Source organism: Microsporum canis, genomic scaffold (genome assembly GCF_000151145.1).
Source record: "Microsporum canis CBS 113480 supercont1.4 genomic scaffold, whole genome shotgun sequence".
NCBI lineage: Eukaryota > Fungi > Ascomycota > Eurotiomycetes > Onygenales > Arthrodermataceae > Microsporum > Microsporum canis.
The window spans coordinates 2,691,282-2,707,540 of record NW_003299166.1 but is presented as its reverse complement, the minus strand read 5'-3'; the positions used below and the strand labels follow the sequence as shown (position 1 = coordinate 2,707,540).

The 16,259-nt window shown below is 48.6% G+C and overlaps 7 protein-coding genes across 7 annotated transcripts; 4 read left to right on the top strand and 3 right to left on the bottom strand.

Moving 5' to 3' along the window:
- Window positions 1-31: 31 nt before the first annotated feature.
- Window positions 32-373, top strand: MCYG_04974 (uncharacterized protein; the record flags this gene model as incomplete). Its single annotated transcript, XM_002847191.1, has 1 exon — window positions 32-373. One exon carries the CDS (start codon window positions 32-34, stop codon window positions 371-373), a length of 342 nt encoding a protein of 113 aa, XP_002847237.1.
- Window positions 374-535: 162 nt separating this feature from the next.
- Window positions 536-2,129, bottom strand: MCYG_04973 (uncharacterized protein; the record flags this gene model as incomplete). The annotated part of the gene is made up of 5 exons (XM_002847190.1): window positions 536-1,165; window positions 1,226-1,344; window positions 1,430-1,664; window positions 1,728-1,975; window positions 2,111-2,129. The coding sequence occupies 5 exons, from the start codon at window positions 2,127-2,129 to the stop codon at window positions 536-538; spliced, it is 1,251 nt and encodes a 416-aa protein (XP_002847236.1).
- Window positions 2,130-4,909: 2,780 nt separating this feature from the next.
- On the top strand, window positions 4,910-7,330 carry MCYG_04972 (conserved hypothetical protein; the record flags this gene model as incomplete). The annotated part of the gene is made up of 2 exons (XM_002847189.1): window positions 4,910-5,387; window positions 5,421-7,330. The coding sequence occupies 2 exons, from the start codon at window positions 4,910-4,912 to the stop codon at window positions 7,328-7,330; spliced, it is 2,388 nt and encodes a 795-aa protein (XP_002847235.1).
- Window positions 7,331-7,738: 408 nt separating this feature from the next.
- MCYG_04971 (ankyrin repeat domain-containing protein 44) lies at window positions 7,739-8,858 on the top strand (the record flags this gene model as incomplete). Its single annotated transcript, XM_002847188.1, has 2 exons — window positions 7,739-8,721; window positions 8,771-8,858. 2 exons carry the CDS (start codon window positions 7,739-7,741, stop codon window positions 8,856-8,858), a joined length of 1,071 nt encoding a protein of 356 aa, XP_002847234.1.
- Window positions 8,859-9,935: 1,077 nt separating this feature from the next.
- MCYG_04970 (uncharacterized protein) lies at window positions 9,936-10,307 on the bottom strand (the record flags this gene model as incomplete). The annotated part of the gene is made up of 1 exon (XM_002847187.1): window positions 9,936-10,307. One exon carries the CDS (start codon window positions 10,305-10,307, stop codon window positions 9,936-9,938), a length of 372 nt encoding a protein of 123 aa, XP_002847233.1.
- A 1,630-nt stretch (window positions 10,308-11,937) lies between these two features.
- MCYG_04969 (conserved hypothetical protein) lies at window positions 11,938-13,514 on the bottom strand (the record flags this gene model as incomplete). Its single annotated transcript, XM_002847186.1, has 6 exons — window positions 11,938-12,417; window positions 12,474-12,682; window positions 12,750-12,891; window positions 12,948-13,047; window positions 13,104-13,231; window positions 13,332-13,514. 6 exons carry the CDS (start codon window positions 13,512-13,514, stop codon window positions 11,938-11,940), a joined length of 1,242 nt encoding a protein of 413 aa, XP_002847232.1.
- An 887-nt stretch (window positions 13,515-14,401) lies between these two features.
- MCYG_04968 (FAD binding domain-containing protein) lies at window positions 14,402-16,128 on the top strand (the record flags this gene model as incomplete). Its single annotated transcript, XM_002847185.1, has 4 exons — window positions 14,402-14,698; window positions 14,752-14,968; window positions 15,030-15,415; window positions 15,490-16,128. 4 exons carry the CDS (start codon window positions 14,402-14,404, stop codon window positions 16,126-16,128), a joined length of 1,539 nt encoding a protein of 512 aa, XP_002847231.1.
- Between the last annotated feature and the right edge of the window lie 131 nt (window positions 16,129-16,259).

Here is a 16,259-nt window from a genome sequence, read left to right as displayed (position 1 = left end):
TCGTGCTCCTAAACTACATAATGGTGATAACATGTTCCGTAGTATCCCCAACCCAGAAAGAATGGACCCTCTCCTAAAGGCCATGGCATCAGCTATTCGTCACGCGCCTTCTCTCAAAAAACTTGATCTATGGTTTGGCGAGGATGAGCTATCCCCAACATATGTCAAAGTTGAAGGATTGAAACGTCGATTTGACATCTTTTACAGGGCTTCTGGTGAAGGCAGAGTGTTTAGGGACGATCCTAAGGAACGCCAGCTTACCAGAAGACCCAGGATAGTCTGTGATGTGCTACACTGGCGTGCTAGTGAGGAAATTGAAAAGTGTTGGATGGAAGCATTGGGGCCGAACGGCGCTATATATTATCGTCATTGATACTATAAACTACTGTGTAGATAGTTTAGATACTAATTTGGGGAACAGGAAGAGAAACACTTTGTTAATCGTGAATTAAGAATGACAAGTTGATAGAAAATGGTAATTTGTCTTCATGTAAATAGTTATAATGGTAACTAATATTCTGTGGAATCCTGATCTTCATTTGAGTGGATTTTTCCACTTCGTCTTCATAGTTTCCAGGTACGTTGCTTCCAAATCCTTGAGATACTGAATGACCGTCTCATACTTTTCTTTCTCAGCCTTATGCTGTTCTCTTTTTGCATCAGCTGCTTTCTTTTGCTGTTGATTCAGCGTTTTCTTCTTGTTCTCTCGCTCTTCTTTTTCAGCGGCATTGATGGCATCTTGTAGACCCTTTTGTAAACGTTTCCGTGTATCTGAATATTTATGATAATGCTCGTTGAAAAAGTCCTCGACTTTGGCTATGCTCTTGTCGGTGTGTTCCTTGATCCACTTATCCCACTTTTTCTGAAGTTCTTGCGGCTTATAATCGCGCAAAATCTTTTTTAAAGCGTTCGCATTCTGCTCAAAGTCGAGATGCTTGGTTTCATCGTCAAGATTGCCAAATATTGTCGAGATTCGGTCTATTTGCAACTTAAAGATCCGCTCAATCTCAGGTTCTGTGTGGTATTTGTAGGCAAATATGACGTCTTTGAACCTCAAAATAGCGTTGATTGTCTTAGACCCCTTAAGGGGCATTGTCAGGAAATCGTCCCCCATCAGCGGGTCTGTGATATATCTCTCGTCGACAAGAGTTCCATCATTCCACATCTGTTATATCCATCTTAATGTTAGCTATAGAAAATTGGTAGGGAGAAATAGTGTACTGACCCTGGATTTTACATTGTTAACACCACCTGTAAGCAAGACAAACTCATCGAGCCACATGGTGTTGACAGGGTATTGATCAGCAATCCATTTGGTGGCAGGCCTTGTTGGATTCTTTGAAACTCCCGAGAGCGCCGGAAGAGGGTTTTTGTTAGTGTCATTCCAATAAGCATTCATATATGTGCAAAGTCCACCTTGCGCTTTTACTATATGGGTCTAGAAAGATCTCGCCCATCGACTTTGAAATGTCTTCGGAAAACTGGTGGATAAGTTGAGCTTCGACAATATGTTCAGTTGCAAACCCACGATCAGGGTCCCAGGGACTGCTGAATTTTTTGTAATCGGTACTAAATTTCGAGGTTGGGCGTCGTGCAAAGCTGAAATCTCCACATTCATCGGGTTTTGCCACAGAATATATAATGTCTTTACCAACATTCTTTTTCTATATCCAGCAGATGGTTAGTGAACAGGCCCGACAGCTTGTGAATTAATATATTAGACTTACTTTAGCCAGATTACCACCAGAGGGGTATGGGTTCGTAAAGGCTTGGAGGCCGCAGAATTTGATCTCCTTCTTGTCTTTTGGTTTTGTCCTGCTACCAGCTTTACTTGCCCTCCTATCTAGCTCCTGCGAGACCCAATTGAAGAAGCCAGATCCCCTGACAGCCAAATCGGAGCTACCATTATTCTCCTCGTCCTCCACAGCAGAGTCATCCCCTCTTTCTTCATCTTCAGACGATCCCGGTTCCCACACTCGAACATTAGAGCATTCTGAGCATCCATTAATACCTTTACCTGGCTTGCAACTAGGGGGAGTAGCCGATGGCTCCTGGGTTTTGGTTGATGATATTTGAGTGCTACGCTTCGTGGAGGTTGACTTGGACTGACTAACCGTAGAAGATACCATGTGGTGATTTGTAGTAGTTGGCTTGGAGTGGGATGTGGACGTTGACTTCGTGCCATCCTTCTTGGATGTTGATTTGGCTTGATTTGTGGTTGTAAGGTTGTGGCTCTCCTCAGATGTTGAATGAGGGTTTGTTGCGGTTGTTGACCAGGGTTTGGAATTAGATGTCGACTTTACGGGACCCTTGGTAGTTGTCGATTTGTGTTCAGTAGTCTTTGACTGTGTCCGCCTCTCTGTGGTTGTCTTCGGTTTCTCCTTAGTTGTTGTCTTGGGGGGTTCTTTCGTCGTTGATTTCGGCTTATCGTCGGTCGTTGGCTTTGGTTCCTCCTTGGTAGTTGGCTTGGGATCATCACTTGGTTTCGGTTTATCATTCGTCTTGGGCTCGTCCTTCGATTTGGAGTCATCTTTCCCCTTTCCAGGTTTGCCTCCCTTTCCTCTTTTTCCTTTTCCGCCGCGATCTTCGGGAAAACTCCTGGACTCGATACAGCCCTCTGCTCTCTTGCAGCCTATACTAGTCCCATACTCGTCCGGCGCTTCAGCAAAACCATTAAAGACGTTGTGTTGTGCTTCCCTGTCCCAGTCTTTACCGCAAATAGGGGTAACCCAGCCGCCAAAGAATGCCGATGCATCCAATCCATTCTCAACTAACGTTTTGGCGCCCCTAACTAAGGTTCCCAGTTGCTTGATCTGGCCGCCGGGCAGGGCAGAAAGCCCAACATCAAGGATAAGCTCAAATGCGGATACAAAGACACCACATACAATCTCATCCAAGCGCTCAAGCCCCTCAAGCACGGTAAAAATAATTTTCCCAAGCCACTCAAGATCGCAGTCACATTCACCGGTTACAAATTCGTTACCATCGTCGTCAGTGTAGGAGAGGCCTTGGGCCGCCAGCTCTTTCGATGTAGCACCAAAGAGGACACACTACAGCACGAGTAAGTCTAACTTTATCCTAGAATCAATAAGGGCAATGATGTACGAAGTCTCCTACCGATATGTCGTCTAACTTTCCCATATTATGGGTTTGGCAATAAGTTTTGCACGGTGCCAAAGTTTTGTTAAGGTTCTGGGTGCTAACATAGGCATAACACCAGCCTTTCTTTGCAAAGGCTGCTATCGTCTGGGAATCAGGTTCATGCATCAGTACGCCGCGCTGCCCATGGACGGCGGGTAGGATGATGCTGAAAAGCCAAATGAAAAAAGCAAGTTTCATAATGAATAGTAAAGAACGTGATATCCAGTAAATTCTACTAGGCAATAAAGAGGGTAGTGGCTAGGGAATTGTAAAGAGCGTAATATCCGGTAATTTCTGGTAAAGTGTAAAGAGCGTGGTAGCCAGTAAAATCAGGCTAGAAATCAAATGAGTCCGTCAAACTAGAGAGTATCAGCTCTCTGCTTGCTTCTGGCCATGATTGTCGCCGTAGGCGGAATGTTATAGCCTTTAAGTAGGTAAGGCCTTCCAACGGGGCGTGTGTCCGTAACTTTACCATCACAGAGTACGGCGGAAGACCTGGATACAGGTCTTCATTCTAAGCCATGTTAGTCCCACTGTGAGATTAAAGGGATATCATCTCTAAGCATGCGTCTAGCAGCTGATGAATGATAACTTATGCATCGACCAACTTGAGAATCCCTTGTCCCGAGATCAAGAGATGGGGCTCTAACTCTTGTACAAACAAAACAAGTTGTTGATAGGGTATATGACCAAATATCGGAGCTTTAGCTGGCGGGGTTGAAACAGCAGAGCCGGGAACGCTGGTATAGACCTAACTTACGAGAAGCAGCGAAACCCAGAGCCTAGCGTGTTCGGGCCCTCTGGCTGTGCAAGGCCAGCCTGAAGTCCGCTTACAAAACCCCCTGCGCTGTTCATCATCATCTTAAGTGGTTAAGGGAGTTCGGAGTACGGGCTTTGGAATGAGGTCAGTGAAGTCATTGGGCCCGATACACGCGGGACCAACATTCGTTAAGATTATCAAGTCCGGGTATGATCCGTATCATTTCTCTTTGCTGCTTAATGCGAAGTCGTATGTTGGTGACTAAGTACGTATGGAGTCGCAGAGTAATGTGTATTGTAACTCGCTTGCATATTTTCAGACATGCTCCAACTTGACGCCGTGTAGCCATGTTTAGTAACGATCGATGGCGCATATCGGTTAAGAGGACTCTATCACAGAAGTTCGGGCGGCGGTGGCGGTTTCAAAGTGCCAGCCAGGTGGAAGTGCGCTCGAAATTCTCCCCGCAACCCATTGCTCTGATATTCTATCTGGAGTGTTTTTCTTAATATATTTTCGAAGGGATGAAGTTCTTGCTTCGGAATTATTTACAGATGCGGGTACCTACTTATGTAAGGTTTCACGTGATAAAAAATTAATTACATAATATATTACAATCCGAACATTAGTTGATCCGTATCCGGAGCAGTCCATCCAAACTGTGGGATGTTAATGTGCGCGCGATGAGATAAATAGATAAAATTAAAACTGCATCAATGACATACTATAGTCATCCAAGGACCACACTCCCTGTATCTGTCCATGGCAGATTCATCTATGTTAGCTTTCCAAATTGGTGGCTGAAAGAGCCTCAAACGGATTATATATAGTCCGGCTGATGTTGTTGCCTGCCAGGAGCTCGAACGATTGAGGTAAGGAACGACTTCATGTACATATTAATTATCTCCTCTAACGTCTGAGCCAGGAATCATGAACACTCTGGTTATCCTATGGCTAATGTGATGAAGATCTATCGACTGACACCCCGAGTAATAATCCAAAACTTCAGTCATGTCAGCCTCTGAACTGGAGGCAATTCGCCAGGAGCTAGAGAACGAGAAGCGCCTTCGACAGCAGGCTGAGCAGGATAGAGAGAGGGCTGAGCGGGATAGGGAACAGGCTCAGCAGGATAGAGAGAAGGCTGAACAGGATAGAGAGAGGGCTGAGCGGGATAGAGAACAGGCTCAGCAGGATAAAGAGGAGGCTGAACAGGGTAGGAAGATAGCGGAAAGGCGAATACAGCAGACCACCCTCCCTGAATTTTTGAATGCCTGCCATACCCACCTATCTGTGGGTTTCTCTTCGCGTATCAACTACACGAGTGGAACTCAAGGACAGGCCGAGAACGCATCTTCTAAGCTTCGACCCAACCATATCCTAGAATGGGAGACGTTCCCTCAAGAGCAATGTGCAGTGTGGGAAGACCTCTTGAATGTTAATTTCACCTCAGAGCCCCATTTTATGTCTTTGAATACGCTAGAAGAATTAGGTAAGGATATAAAAAGGAGGTTAATGGGCTCAGAGCTAGATCTCTGTATCTATGAGCGCTATACTGTCGAGGACCGCGTCTCGCTTATCATTCGAAGCCTCTACTTGAACCACGACCTTCGCGACACGTTCAATATTTTAGGGGAAGTGATATTTGAGAATCACGGCAATACAATAGGCGCTGAAGGACAGAGTGATGGGCCAGAGCCAAGTACTCCACAGCAATCTCCAGTGCAGAAGCGGCGGAAGCAAATCGATGTACAGGGAGACACTCTGCCTGCCATGCCTGCTGTGCGATCAAGGTCATCTCGGCCCCGTGCTGATCAGTTCTGTGTCTATAATGCGGGCCGCGAAGGGAATATCCCCGCATTTATTATTGAATATAAAGCACCACATAAGCTCACACTTGATACCGTGGACGCTGGACTTAAGGACATGGAAGTAGATGACGTGGTTCTATATAATGAGGATGATGGCCCAGAGAAGCTTGCTCGCCGGAGAGTAGCTGCAGTTATCTCACAAGCATTCTCCTATATGATTCAGGGAGAGCTTGAGTTTGGGTATATCTGCACAGGTGAAACATTTATTTTCCTTCGTGTACCCTCTGATGACCCTACCACCGTCTATTACTATCTCTCTATCCCAAATAAAGATGTTGAAGAGGCAACTCTCTTAAATGGCAGCTTAGATGACTGCCTGCATCTTACGGCAGTTGGACAGGTTCTCGCCTTTACCCTCCGGGCCTTGAAAACACGGCCTCGTGGCCAAGACTGGAGAAAATATGCAGAAGATCAGCTAAAGACATGGGAGATTGAACATGACGACATCCTCTTTGCATCAGATATATCAGAGGTTGAGAAGAGCAGCGGCAAAAAGCTATCTGACTATAAACAGAGCCGGAGGAGTAGGGATGAATATATCCGTGCCTCGCCAGTCAGAACAAGGTCGAAAGCTTTATTCTCGGCCTCTTGCCGCGACCCTGAAGAAAGACCGACAAATTCAGATCCTGATAGCGATGATAGCAATGGGGGCGGCGGAGGCGGTAGATTTTATCCCAGCAGTCCAACGGAAGGCCTTCCTCGCCGATCTTCAAACCTCATGGTTGTTGTTCCTCCACCACCACCACCATCCTCTCCGCCCCCTGCGCCAACCGAAAGGGCAAAATATTTATATAACTACGGGCCGATCGCGCCATGGTGCACCCAGAAATGTCTTCTCGGCCTGCGCAACCGTGGCCCTCTTGACCCAGACTGTCCGAACGTCGCCAGTCACGGTAAAGGCCAACATGCTATTGATGAACATGTATTCCGCAAGCTCGTCCGAGAGCAAATCATAGGGAAAACAGGTCCCTGGGGCTGCGAGTCTATGCACCGCCATGGAACTTCTGGAGCGTTATTCTGGCTTACAACTTTCCCATATGGGTACACTCTTGTGGCGAAGGCAATGCCTGTTGAGATGGTTAGCCGTGCATTACACGAAGAGCGTATATATCAACACCTCAGTACAATCCAGGGGATCTATGTACCCGTTTGCCTGGGGAGTGTTGACATATCCCCTAGCCCACTCTGGTATGATGGGATCTGTGAAGTTGTCCACCTGCTACTCCTTGGCCACGCGGGGAGGCTTGTCACGCTCCATGCCGGGTCTAGCAACCTGAAAAATTTCATACCTTCAGTATCGGAGTCCCTGCGAGCAATACATGGACAAGGAGTCTTGCATCGCGATGCCCATCAGGGCAACATGTTCTGGAACACTGAGAATAAACGAGTGATACTCATAGATTTTGAACGGGCAAAGATCCTTGACAAGGAGATTTCTATGAAGTCCCCTTCAAAGAAGAGGAAACGGAGCGGTCTTCTTTTGCTTCCAGCCGTAGCCAACAAGAAACATGGCATGGAGTTGTTTAAACGAGAATTACGCAGCGTAACGAGTGGTATGGCATGAAACTTACGAGTGTTTAGTTGAATCATTTTTCTACGGAGTAGTTTTCAGGTTCAAAGTCTATTAATTTGATAGAAACATGCGGACTCAACCTATATATTTTTAGTGTCTAGCATCTCTGAAGTCAGCGAACACTGATTCAGCTGGGTCGAGAGAGAAATAGCTAGTTATAGGTCCAAAACCTCCTTTCTGGCACCAAAAATGGGCCGCTGGCCGCCGCAATTGTCAGATCCAGCGTTGGAGCCTGATAATCCCGGTCAAAAAGGAGGGATCTTATAGGTATCTCGCGGTTGATTGCCTGGATTGTTGCCTGGCACATCCGGGCTATATAAAGAGCTCACCTTCAAGCCATGGACTAACAACATCGAAACCTAGTTGTCACAAAATGCCTTTAGATCTTTTATAACTACGATGTCACTACAAGCACTGCCGCCAGAGCTACATTTTGGAATTTGCGAGCTTATAACTGAGAAGGACATTAGCTGTTTATCACGAACCAACAGCTTGTTTCACTACCGAGTCAACTCATATCTCTATAAGTTTAATGTACGGAATTCAAAAAATTCAGCGCTACTATGGGCTGCCAAAAATGGGATGAAGTCTACTGCGAAATTCAGCATCGATGAGGGTGCTGATGTCGAGGTGATGGACGCTGCTCACCAAACACCATTACACCCGGCCGCAAAACATGGGGCGCAAGCGATAGTGAAGGCACTGCTCGATACTGACAAGCTTGAGGTCGACTGTGTGGATGATCGTGGCCGGACACCGCTAATGTACGCTGCTCAATATGGACATGAAGCAATAGTAAAGCTGCTGCTAGATACCAACAGGGTGGATGTCGGTTTGAAGTCCTACACTCGTGATACGCCGCTATCATGTGCCACACTATATGGATATGGGAATGAAGCGATAGTAAAGCTGTTGCTTGATACCAAGGAGGCGGATGTCAACGTCAGGAACTACATTGGTGATACGCCGCTATTATGTGCCACAAAACATGGGAATGAAGCGATAGTAAGACTGCTACTAGATACCAACGAGGCGGATCTCGACGTCAAGGACTGCATTGGTGATACACCGCTATTATGTGCTGCACGATATAAACATGAAACGGTATTAAAGCTGTTGCTCAACACTGGGAGAGTGAACGTCAACGCTAGAGATCGCTATGGCAGAACACCGCTCTCACATGCTGCAAACGACGGGGCGGAAGCAATAGCACGGGCACTGCTCAACACTGGCGAGGTTTATGTCGAGCCTAGGGACCGCCATGGCAGGACACCGCTATCATATGCTGTGTGGAATGGGCATGAAGTGGTAGCAGAGCTTCTGCTCGACACCGGCAAGGTTAATGTCAAATCCAAGGATTCCGTTGGCCGCACACCACTCTCGTATGCCACACCGGGGGTCAAAAGGCTGCTACTCGATACCCGAAGTCAGGAAGGCCTGCGAGAAAGCTCATGAGGAGGCAGCGGAAGCAAGCAGTGAACAAAAGGGTAGAGACAAAAGGGTAAAGCTCACACACTAGTAGTGGAGCAAATAGTTATAAGAGGACCGCCCAGGAGCACTTAAGATTACTGCATGCATCGAGCCCTTGTTATATTCAACATGGAATCAGTTGCAACTGGCCCCCCCATTTCTCGTAGTCTTCATAGCACAGCCCTGAGCAAGCCAACCAAGCCTGATATCTCTTTATTCCCTTGATATCTGGATTTCTTTTACATCTCAGGGCTCTATGTTATTAAATTGCTTGTTCAACTCCGTGCTTGTATTTGGGTGGTCAAAACATTAATAAGCAGAAACGTTTTCACGTGATTAACCCATCACATGACTGTTACTCTCTGATTATATAAGCGCGCTATGAGAAACCGCTTGTAGAGAACATGTTACTGCCATGTATGTACGGAGTACTCTGTATTGAATAGCACTCTGGAAAACGGCTCAGGCTTGAGGCACGCATGTCCGTAGCCTCTGTATTAGGGGTAAGTTGCCTGGAGCTAGGCAGAGAGATTCCTTCGACGATATCTGGGACGAAAAAGCAGAGAACTACGCTCTGTAAGCAGCATAGTGTACTCATCATAGCAAATATCTTCTTAAACGCTGAGAATGAGCGGGTCATCCTCGTCGATTTTGAATCTTGATAAGGAGAGATGTACCTTGTGTCCTGGTATCTCTCAGCTGTATATGGTGAGAATTATCTGGTGATAGAGTAACTTCTGGGCCGGGCGACGGAGCCGTAGTACTCCGTACATCAAACCGATATACTCCATACAAACAGTGATGTTCTCCGATCAGACCAGGCTATAGTCTAGTTTCTCGGTCAGCGAGACGTGTGGGCGTCCATATGTTGTAAGGATCGGACTAACAGCGCTGAGCCCAGGGGCAAATCCGCGAGAAATGAACTAAGACACCATTATCCATCTTCATGCTCGCCATCGTGATGTCGGGTCGTCCGATCTCAGACTTCTCGAAGCCAGCAACCAGACTAGAGCCGGATCTGTAGATGGGGGAATGTTTATCAGCCGGAGTTCGCCTGACGTTTCAACAGACAGGTTGACAGGTGGACTAGTTAGTTAACTAGTTATCTGAGCGGAGCAACCGTTCATCAAGGGACCCAAATATCGACTGTCCAAAAGAAATATTCCCAGACACGTTGCTGCAGCGCCATGATGATAGCCTGCATAGTACAGAAATGACCAGCAAGGGTCCCGCAGTCTCGCTTCTTCGAGGTGGCAACTTTGCCAGAGGATATGGTCATGTTTCTCGGAGCAAGTCTGGCGGCGAGAAGCAATACCGGGTATACAACTAGCCATGTGGGAGGTATGAGAGAATTGCAAATCCCGTTCACCGTGCTCACCAGCGCTAGGACTGTCCAGCCGGAAGATCTGGTTTTCTTCTGAATCTTGATATCAAGTCCACGGCGGCTGTGGAGCTTGCTGACCCCGGGAATCGGATACAGCAAGCCAGCCTCAACCATAGGAGGAGATAGAGAGTTGTATATCTACATAGTATGTGGATTCACATCTCTCCACGAGGTCGAATCCATGCACCGGTATGGAGCAGACTGTTGTATGCCTATCTCGATTATCGCCCGATAGGGAGAGCCCATGGTCATGTTCGCGATAACTAGTCAGCCATGGTTGAGTGCAAGCTGCAGTGTCCACCGCCATTTTGTTGCCCGCCTCAGCTCGCCTATATTAGATGGCTCTCTAGGGCCATTCCTTGTGGCAAGCTGGCGTCTTGGACTTGGCTACTTCGGCTCGTCCGGAACAGGGCTTCCCACTGCCGAGAACATGGCTTGTTCTTCTGCCTTGGTTGATAAAAAAGAAAACAAGCGCACCAAGGGGGAGGCGTTCTCCCAATCTGGCTCCGTCGGATTGACTCTTCAGGATCGAGATTTACGGGGCATATGTTGAGGCTCCTCCATTTCTGCTGAGCGGGACATCTGGGCTAAACGCGTTTCATCTTCTACGGTGCTTTTACGCTTTGCGACCTAGCAAAGAGGTGTGTGCGCCGTTTTCGTTCTGCAGGAGTTCATCAGAGAAAGCCCATCACCAATGTACAAGTGCATGGTTGCTTGGCTCGACCGGGGTGATGAATATACATATGTACTACTATGTATGTAACTATGTTGTAAGTAGAGATCCCAGCAAGGTATGGCACACGCTAAACTGGACACTTGCGTCCATTTACTCCATGGGGTTACAGATGCATTGTATGTCATGTGTTGGCAGACAACTTCTCTCAACGGTGGTGAATACTTTCTAGAAGACTTAAGGCGATCGAGGCCATTTGCATGTTGAGGATCCGCTGGTCTACCTGCTCTTTGGCCACCAGCCTCTTACAGCACGGAGTATGGCAAGATATATGGCTCTACCACGTTGCACTAAATAATACGATATATATGGTTTACCGTCTGATGCGAAGATCATCGTCATTAGTACAAGACAGGCCGACTTGACCGGGTTTACTTCCCATCGCGGGCTAGAGCGAGCCTTTTGCTTCCTCGGCTATCAAAAAGCTTGTGAATGTTAATCTTAAGCATAGAAGAGGATGGAAGTATCGTTTTTGTATGGTTGATTGATATTAGTTCTGTTTATACACTCGTTTTAATACACATGAAGCGTCAGGATTTGTATACAATATGCAAGATGGAAGAAATGGTATCGACAAGAAAAAGAAATGCTCAAAAGACCCTCCGCTCGTACTCCGTATATAGTGGGGGAAAATATATGCAACGGTTTGAACAACAGAACCAGGGAGGGGAAATAAGAAGAAAAAGCAATAAAATATGGAAGGGGTATCATTTAACCACTCTAAGGACCAAAACGGTAGGTGAAAAAGGAATTACGTAGCAGCCTGTGAGGGTGTCTGTCCCCAGGTCTGGTAGGTCGAAAGCGCAGCGGTCAAAGGTCAAGGTCGAACGAGTATCGAAGACGTCTCAGTCGTTGGCGGACAGATGGATCTTCTCCCTCCCTGCAGAAAACAACACCGGGGGTTTTGTTATTAAGGGAAAAAAGGGATAATATGTCTTTCTTTCCCCTCCCTGTATGTATGATCAAGGTCTTGAACGTCATGCCTCATCTAAGATGCCCGTGTTGAGCTAGCTACCAGGCTTCACGGACATGTTCCACACGTTGCTGTTGATCGTCGTCGTGCGAATTACCCCTATCCTCGTGCATGACCTCGACTGAGTTTGAGATCATGATGCCTCGCGCGGGCGGGGGTTCGTTAGGCTCCTGGTCGAGCGAAGCGAAGGTCTTGAGGTCCTGCAGCTTGACGTTGTTGTCGACGATGCGCTCGTTGCTGCTGTTGAGCGTGAAGCTGGTGGTGAGGTCGCTCTGGGGCTGGCGGCGGCCGTTGTTGCGGTTGTAGGACGAGTTGCCGCCTCGAGGAGTGCCGCCGATGGTCTGGAAGCCCGGCGACTTGTAGCTCGACTTCTTCTGCGTCGAGAAGAGCTTGGAGAAGTACGGGGTGAGCATCGCTCGGATCAGAGGGAAGATCATCGGCAGGTTGGTCACCATCACCGCGACGAACGCTTCACGGACTCCCCATGCGCCTGCAAGCTGTGCGCCATGGACAGGGTTCTACCGTCGTCAGCACATACACACACACGCATCTCTAGGCAACAGGCAGAACATACCACGAGGACGAAGATACTCTTGAGACAGGCGCAGACGAGGACGAAGATTCCGGCGCCGAGCACGACGCTGGCAGCTACCTTCTTGATCGTCCTCAGCGTCGACCTCCAGAGCATGGGCAGAGGGATCAGTATCAGGTAGATGTCGGTGATGATGTTGGCTGCGAACGAAACCCAGACTATCGGCAGGGATACCGCAGGCTGGCAGGAGTCTAGAATTGCCCATTAGACAGGTAAATATAGATATATAGAACGAGTAAGAGAGTAGCAAGAACTGACTGCCTGGGTCCGGATAGATCTGCCAGTACTTGGACGTAGGTCGACAGGCCGTGAAGATGGTGAGCAGCGACGCCAGACAAGTCCCCCCGACCAGGCCAAAGCCGATGTAAATCTGCAGGCGATACGAGCCGCCGACGCCCTCCTATTAACGACTGTTAGCATCATACCATTCGGGTAGAGGTAGGGTCGCAGTCGCACTGTCAGTCTGATGTAGAATGCCAGCATCGAGAACTTGAGCATCGATATCAGGCCTGTATAGGTCGTCCAGCCCGCCAGCTGTATCTTCGACCCGATCACCCTACAAAAACCTGGTCAGCTTATGCTTCCTACGATTAGATCCATGTAAATACACACCTGAAGTGATACTCCGGATCATCCACCGACAGCTTTGCCCGCTCTTCGTTCGACATGAAGTTGTTTGCCAGTCCATGAGCCTGGCTGCCTACGTGGTAGCCCAACGTCGACTGTGCAGCGTACAACACCTGCAGCAAGTAAGAGATATCAGCAACATCCTATAGACCGGGGGGGGGGGGGGGGGGGACCCCCAAACGAGATCCTCGACCTGTCCTGTTGGTTACTGACCAGGGCTACCAGCACTAGATAGTCGTCTGGCCGCAGGTTCTTCACTCCTACGGCGTGTATTCGCGCGTATATCCTCAGCATCGTCGCCGTGAAGCCGATGGAGAAGAGCGTCCATATCTCGATCGTGGCCTGGCGACCAGCCTCCTGTGCCGCTGCCACCGCTGCCGGGTCCGTTGGCAGCATGGTCGATATTCCAATAAACGAGAACTGAACGGAAGAAAAGGGTGGTGTATATCAAAAAAAGGTCACACTCAGTGTCTATGCATGGTCGAATATCAAGGGTGTATACAGATGCAATGCAACAATCAACAACCATGCCAGAAAGAAAAAAGACCCGAGTTATGAGGAAAAGAGACAAGAGATGAACAGCTCTGGTTCCGGGATCCCCTGCCGTCTGATCGCCCAAGCCATGGTTGCATCTGAGGAGAAACCGAGATACGAGCCTCTCTGCTGCTGCTGCTGCTCAAACTTCTCTCGCCCATTTTGCGAACTACTACAGTGTACGGCCTCAGGACAACGCCTGGCCGGCCCTTTGAGGCAAAACCATGACGGAACCCATGGCGAAAAAGAATATAAATAAAAAAAGAAAAGAAAAAAACCGGCTCTCTGTGTGGCCAATATAATACAGTTCTGATACTCCGGGCCCATTTATACATACTTGGCTGCATCTGACAATTTCCATCCCGGTTCTGGCGTCTCCATCTGGGAATCTCCAGTTTATTATTTGCCAATTACGGCCAATCCAGGGGAACCGGGATCCGGGATGCTGCATGCTCGGGAGACCCTGGTCGATATTAAAATACGCTATTCCCCCTTTGCCGGGCTGCCATGCCGCGATGCCCTTGATGTCGCTAGCTTCGGAGTACGGCGTTGGAGATGGCCTATAGTCTACGGACATCGCTCTTTGCTTATTTTCCAGTCCCTTTTTTCGCTGATCTTAAGTATTGGCGATGGCGGCTTGCTATCTCTCGGGGCGGTTCTTTTTTTCTTTTAACGTCTCATTTCCTGCATAATATTGCACCAATTCCCCAATCCAACCCCTACCCTTTAATCCGGTCCTTCTTGTGAATATGCAAGGGCTTGCAAAGGGGATCATCATGGCGCTCGCCGCGTGGGCGACGAGCTCAGCCGCCAGAAGCATCCAGAGTAGTGCTGATTGTGCTGTTGACATCTGTCCCAGGGATGCGGGCAGTGGCTGGGTTAACGACGTCCAGACTCAGCTTGTCCCCAAGCTGTCGGGGGGTGCAAAGGTCTATATGCCCGGCTCAAGTGACTATGATACCGCTACGAATCGTTGGTCGGCCCTTGATGCTCCCCAGGTGAAAGTCGTCGTTGTCCCGGATAATGCCAATGACGTTGTTGAAACGGTAAGTTCTTCTTTTATTGTCTTCTATATTTATATCGACTAATTAAATGCCAGGTCAAATTCGCAAACAAGAAACAAGTCCCATTCCTTGCTTACAACGGTGCCCATGGCGCCCTCACCACGTTGGGCAAGATGAATGGTGGTATCGAGATCTTTATGAAACAGCTCAGCAGCGTCGAAATCGCCCAGGATGGTAAATCAGTCAAGATTGGAGGTGGAACAAACTCCAAACTCGTCACCGATACCCTCTGGGATGCTAAGAAACAGGCTGGTCAGTACATTTTCTTGAACTTTAAAGCTACTATTGAGCTCATAATGACTGATGTTGATAGTGACCGGGACCTGCGAGTGTGTCAGCTATCTTGGACCTGCTCTTGGAGGTGGCCACGGCTGGCTTCAGGGTCACCACGGGCTCATCGCCGATCAGTTCCTGTCGATGGACATCGTCTTTGCTAATGGCAGCCTCAAGACCATCAAACCGGACTCTGATCTCTGGTGGGCCATGAAAGGTGCCGGCCACAACTTTGGCATCGTCACTTCTGTCACTATCAAGATCTTCGACATCGAGTACACCGACTGGGCCATCGAGACCCTGACTTATTCCGGTGACAAGGTCGAGGCTGTCTACCAGGCTGCCAACAACCTCCTCATGAGCCAGCCCGTCAACATCATCAACTGGTCCTACTGGCTCAACAACCCCGGTGCCGATGCCAACAAGGTCAGTGCAGCCACTTTTTTTAATCATTTATCGCTATCAATCCCCTTCGTAGTTCCATCGCTAACATCCTCCAGCCCGTCATCATCTTCTACCTCATCCAAGAAGGAGTCAAGGCTGTCGATCCGACCGTTACCAAACCGTTCCATGACATCGGCCCCCTCACCACCGAGCCCAAGGCCGGAACTTACAAGGACCTAGCCGGATGGACCGGCATCGCTACTGACTCCCCGCCTTGCCAGAAGGTCGGCCTCTCCAACCCTCGTTTCCCCATCTACCTGGAGGCCTACAACCCTTCTGCCATGAAACAAGCCTACGACCTCTTCGCCGCCCAGGCAAACCTCGCCAGCCCCTTCCACAACTCCATCTTCATGTTCGAGGGCTACTCTACCCAGGGCGTCAAGGCCATCGACCCAATGTCCTCAGCCTTCGCCTTTAGAGGAGACAACTGCCTCGCCGCTCCTCTCATCAGCTACGAGCCCGCCGACGCCGCTCTCGACCAAAAGGCCGCCGCCCTTGGCCAGCAGCTTCGTGAGATCCTCCACACCGGAAGCGGCCGCTCTGAAGTGCATACGTACGTCAACTACGCCTTCGGCACCGAGACGACGCAGCAGTGGTACGGCTCCGAGCAGTGGCGTCAGGACAAGCTCCGCAGCCTGAAGCAGAAGTATGATCCCAATGGCACATTCAGCTTTTATGCTCCTATCACCGTATAGACAGTGAAATTTGTACATAGATAATAGAACCAGACCTAGCATTTCCCCCCATTTTTATAATTTTAATACAGAATGAAATCGTTAGCCAAGAATGCTACTTCAATCTATCTGTGACTTCAACTTCAACGCTG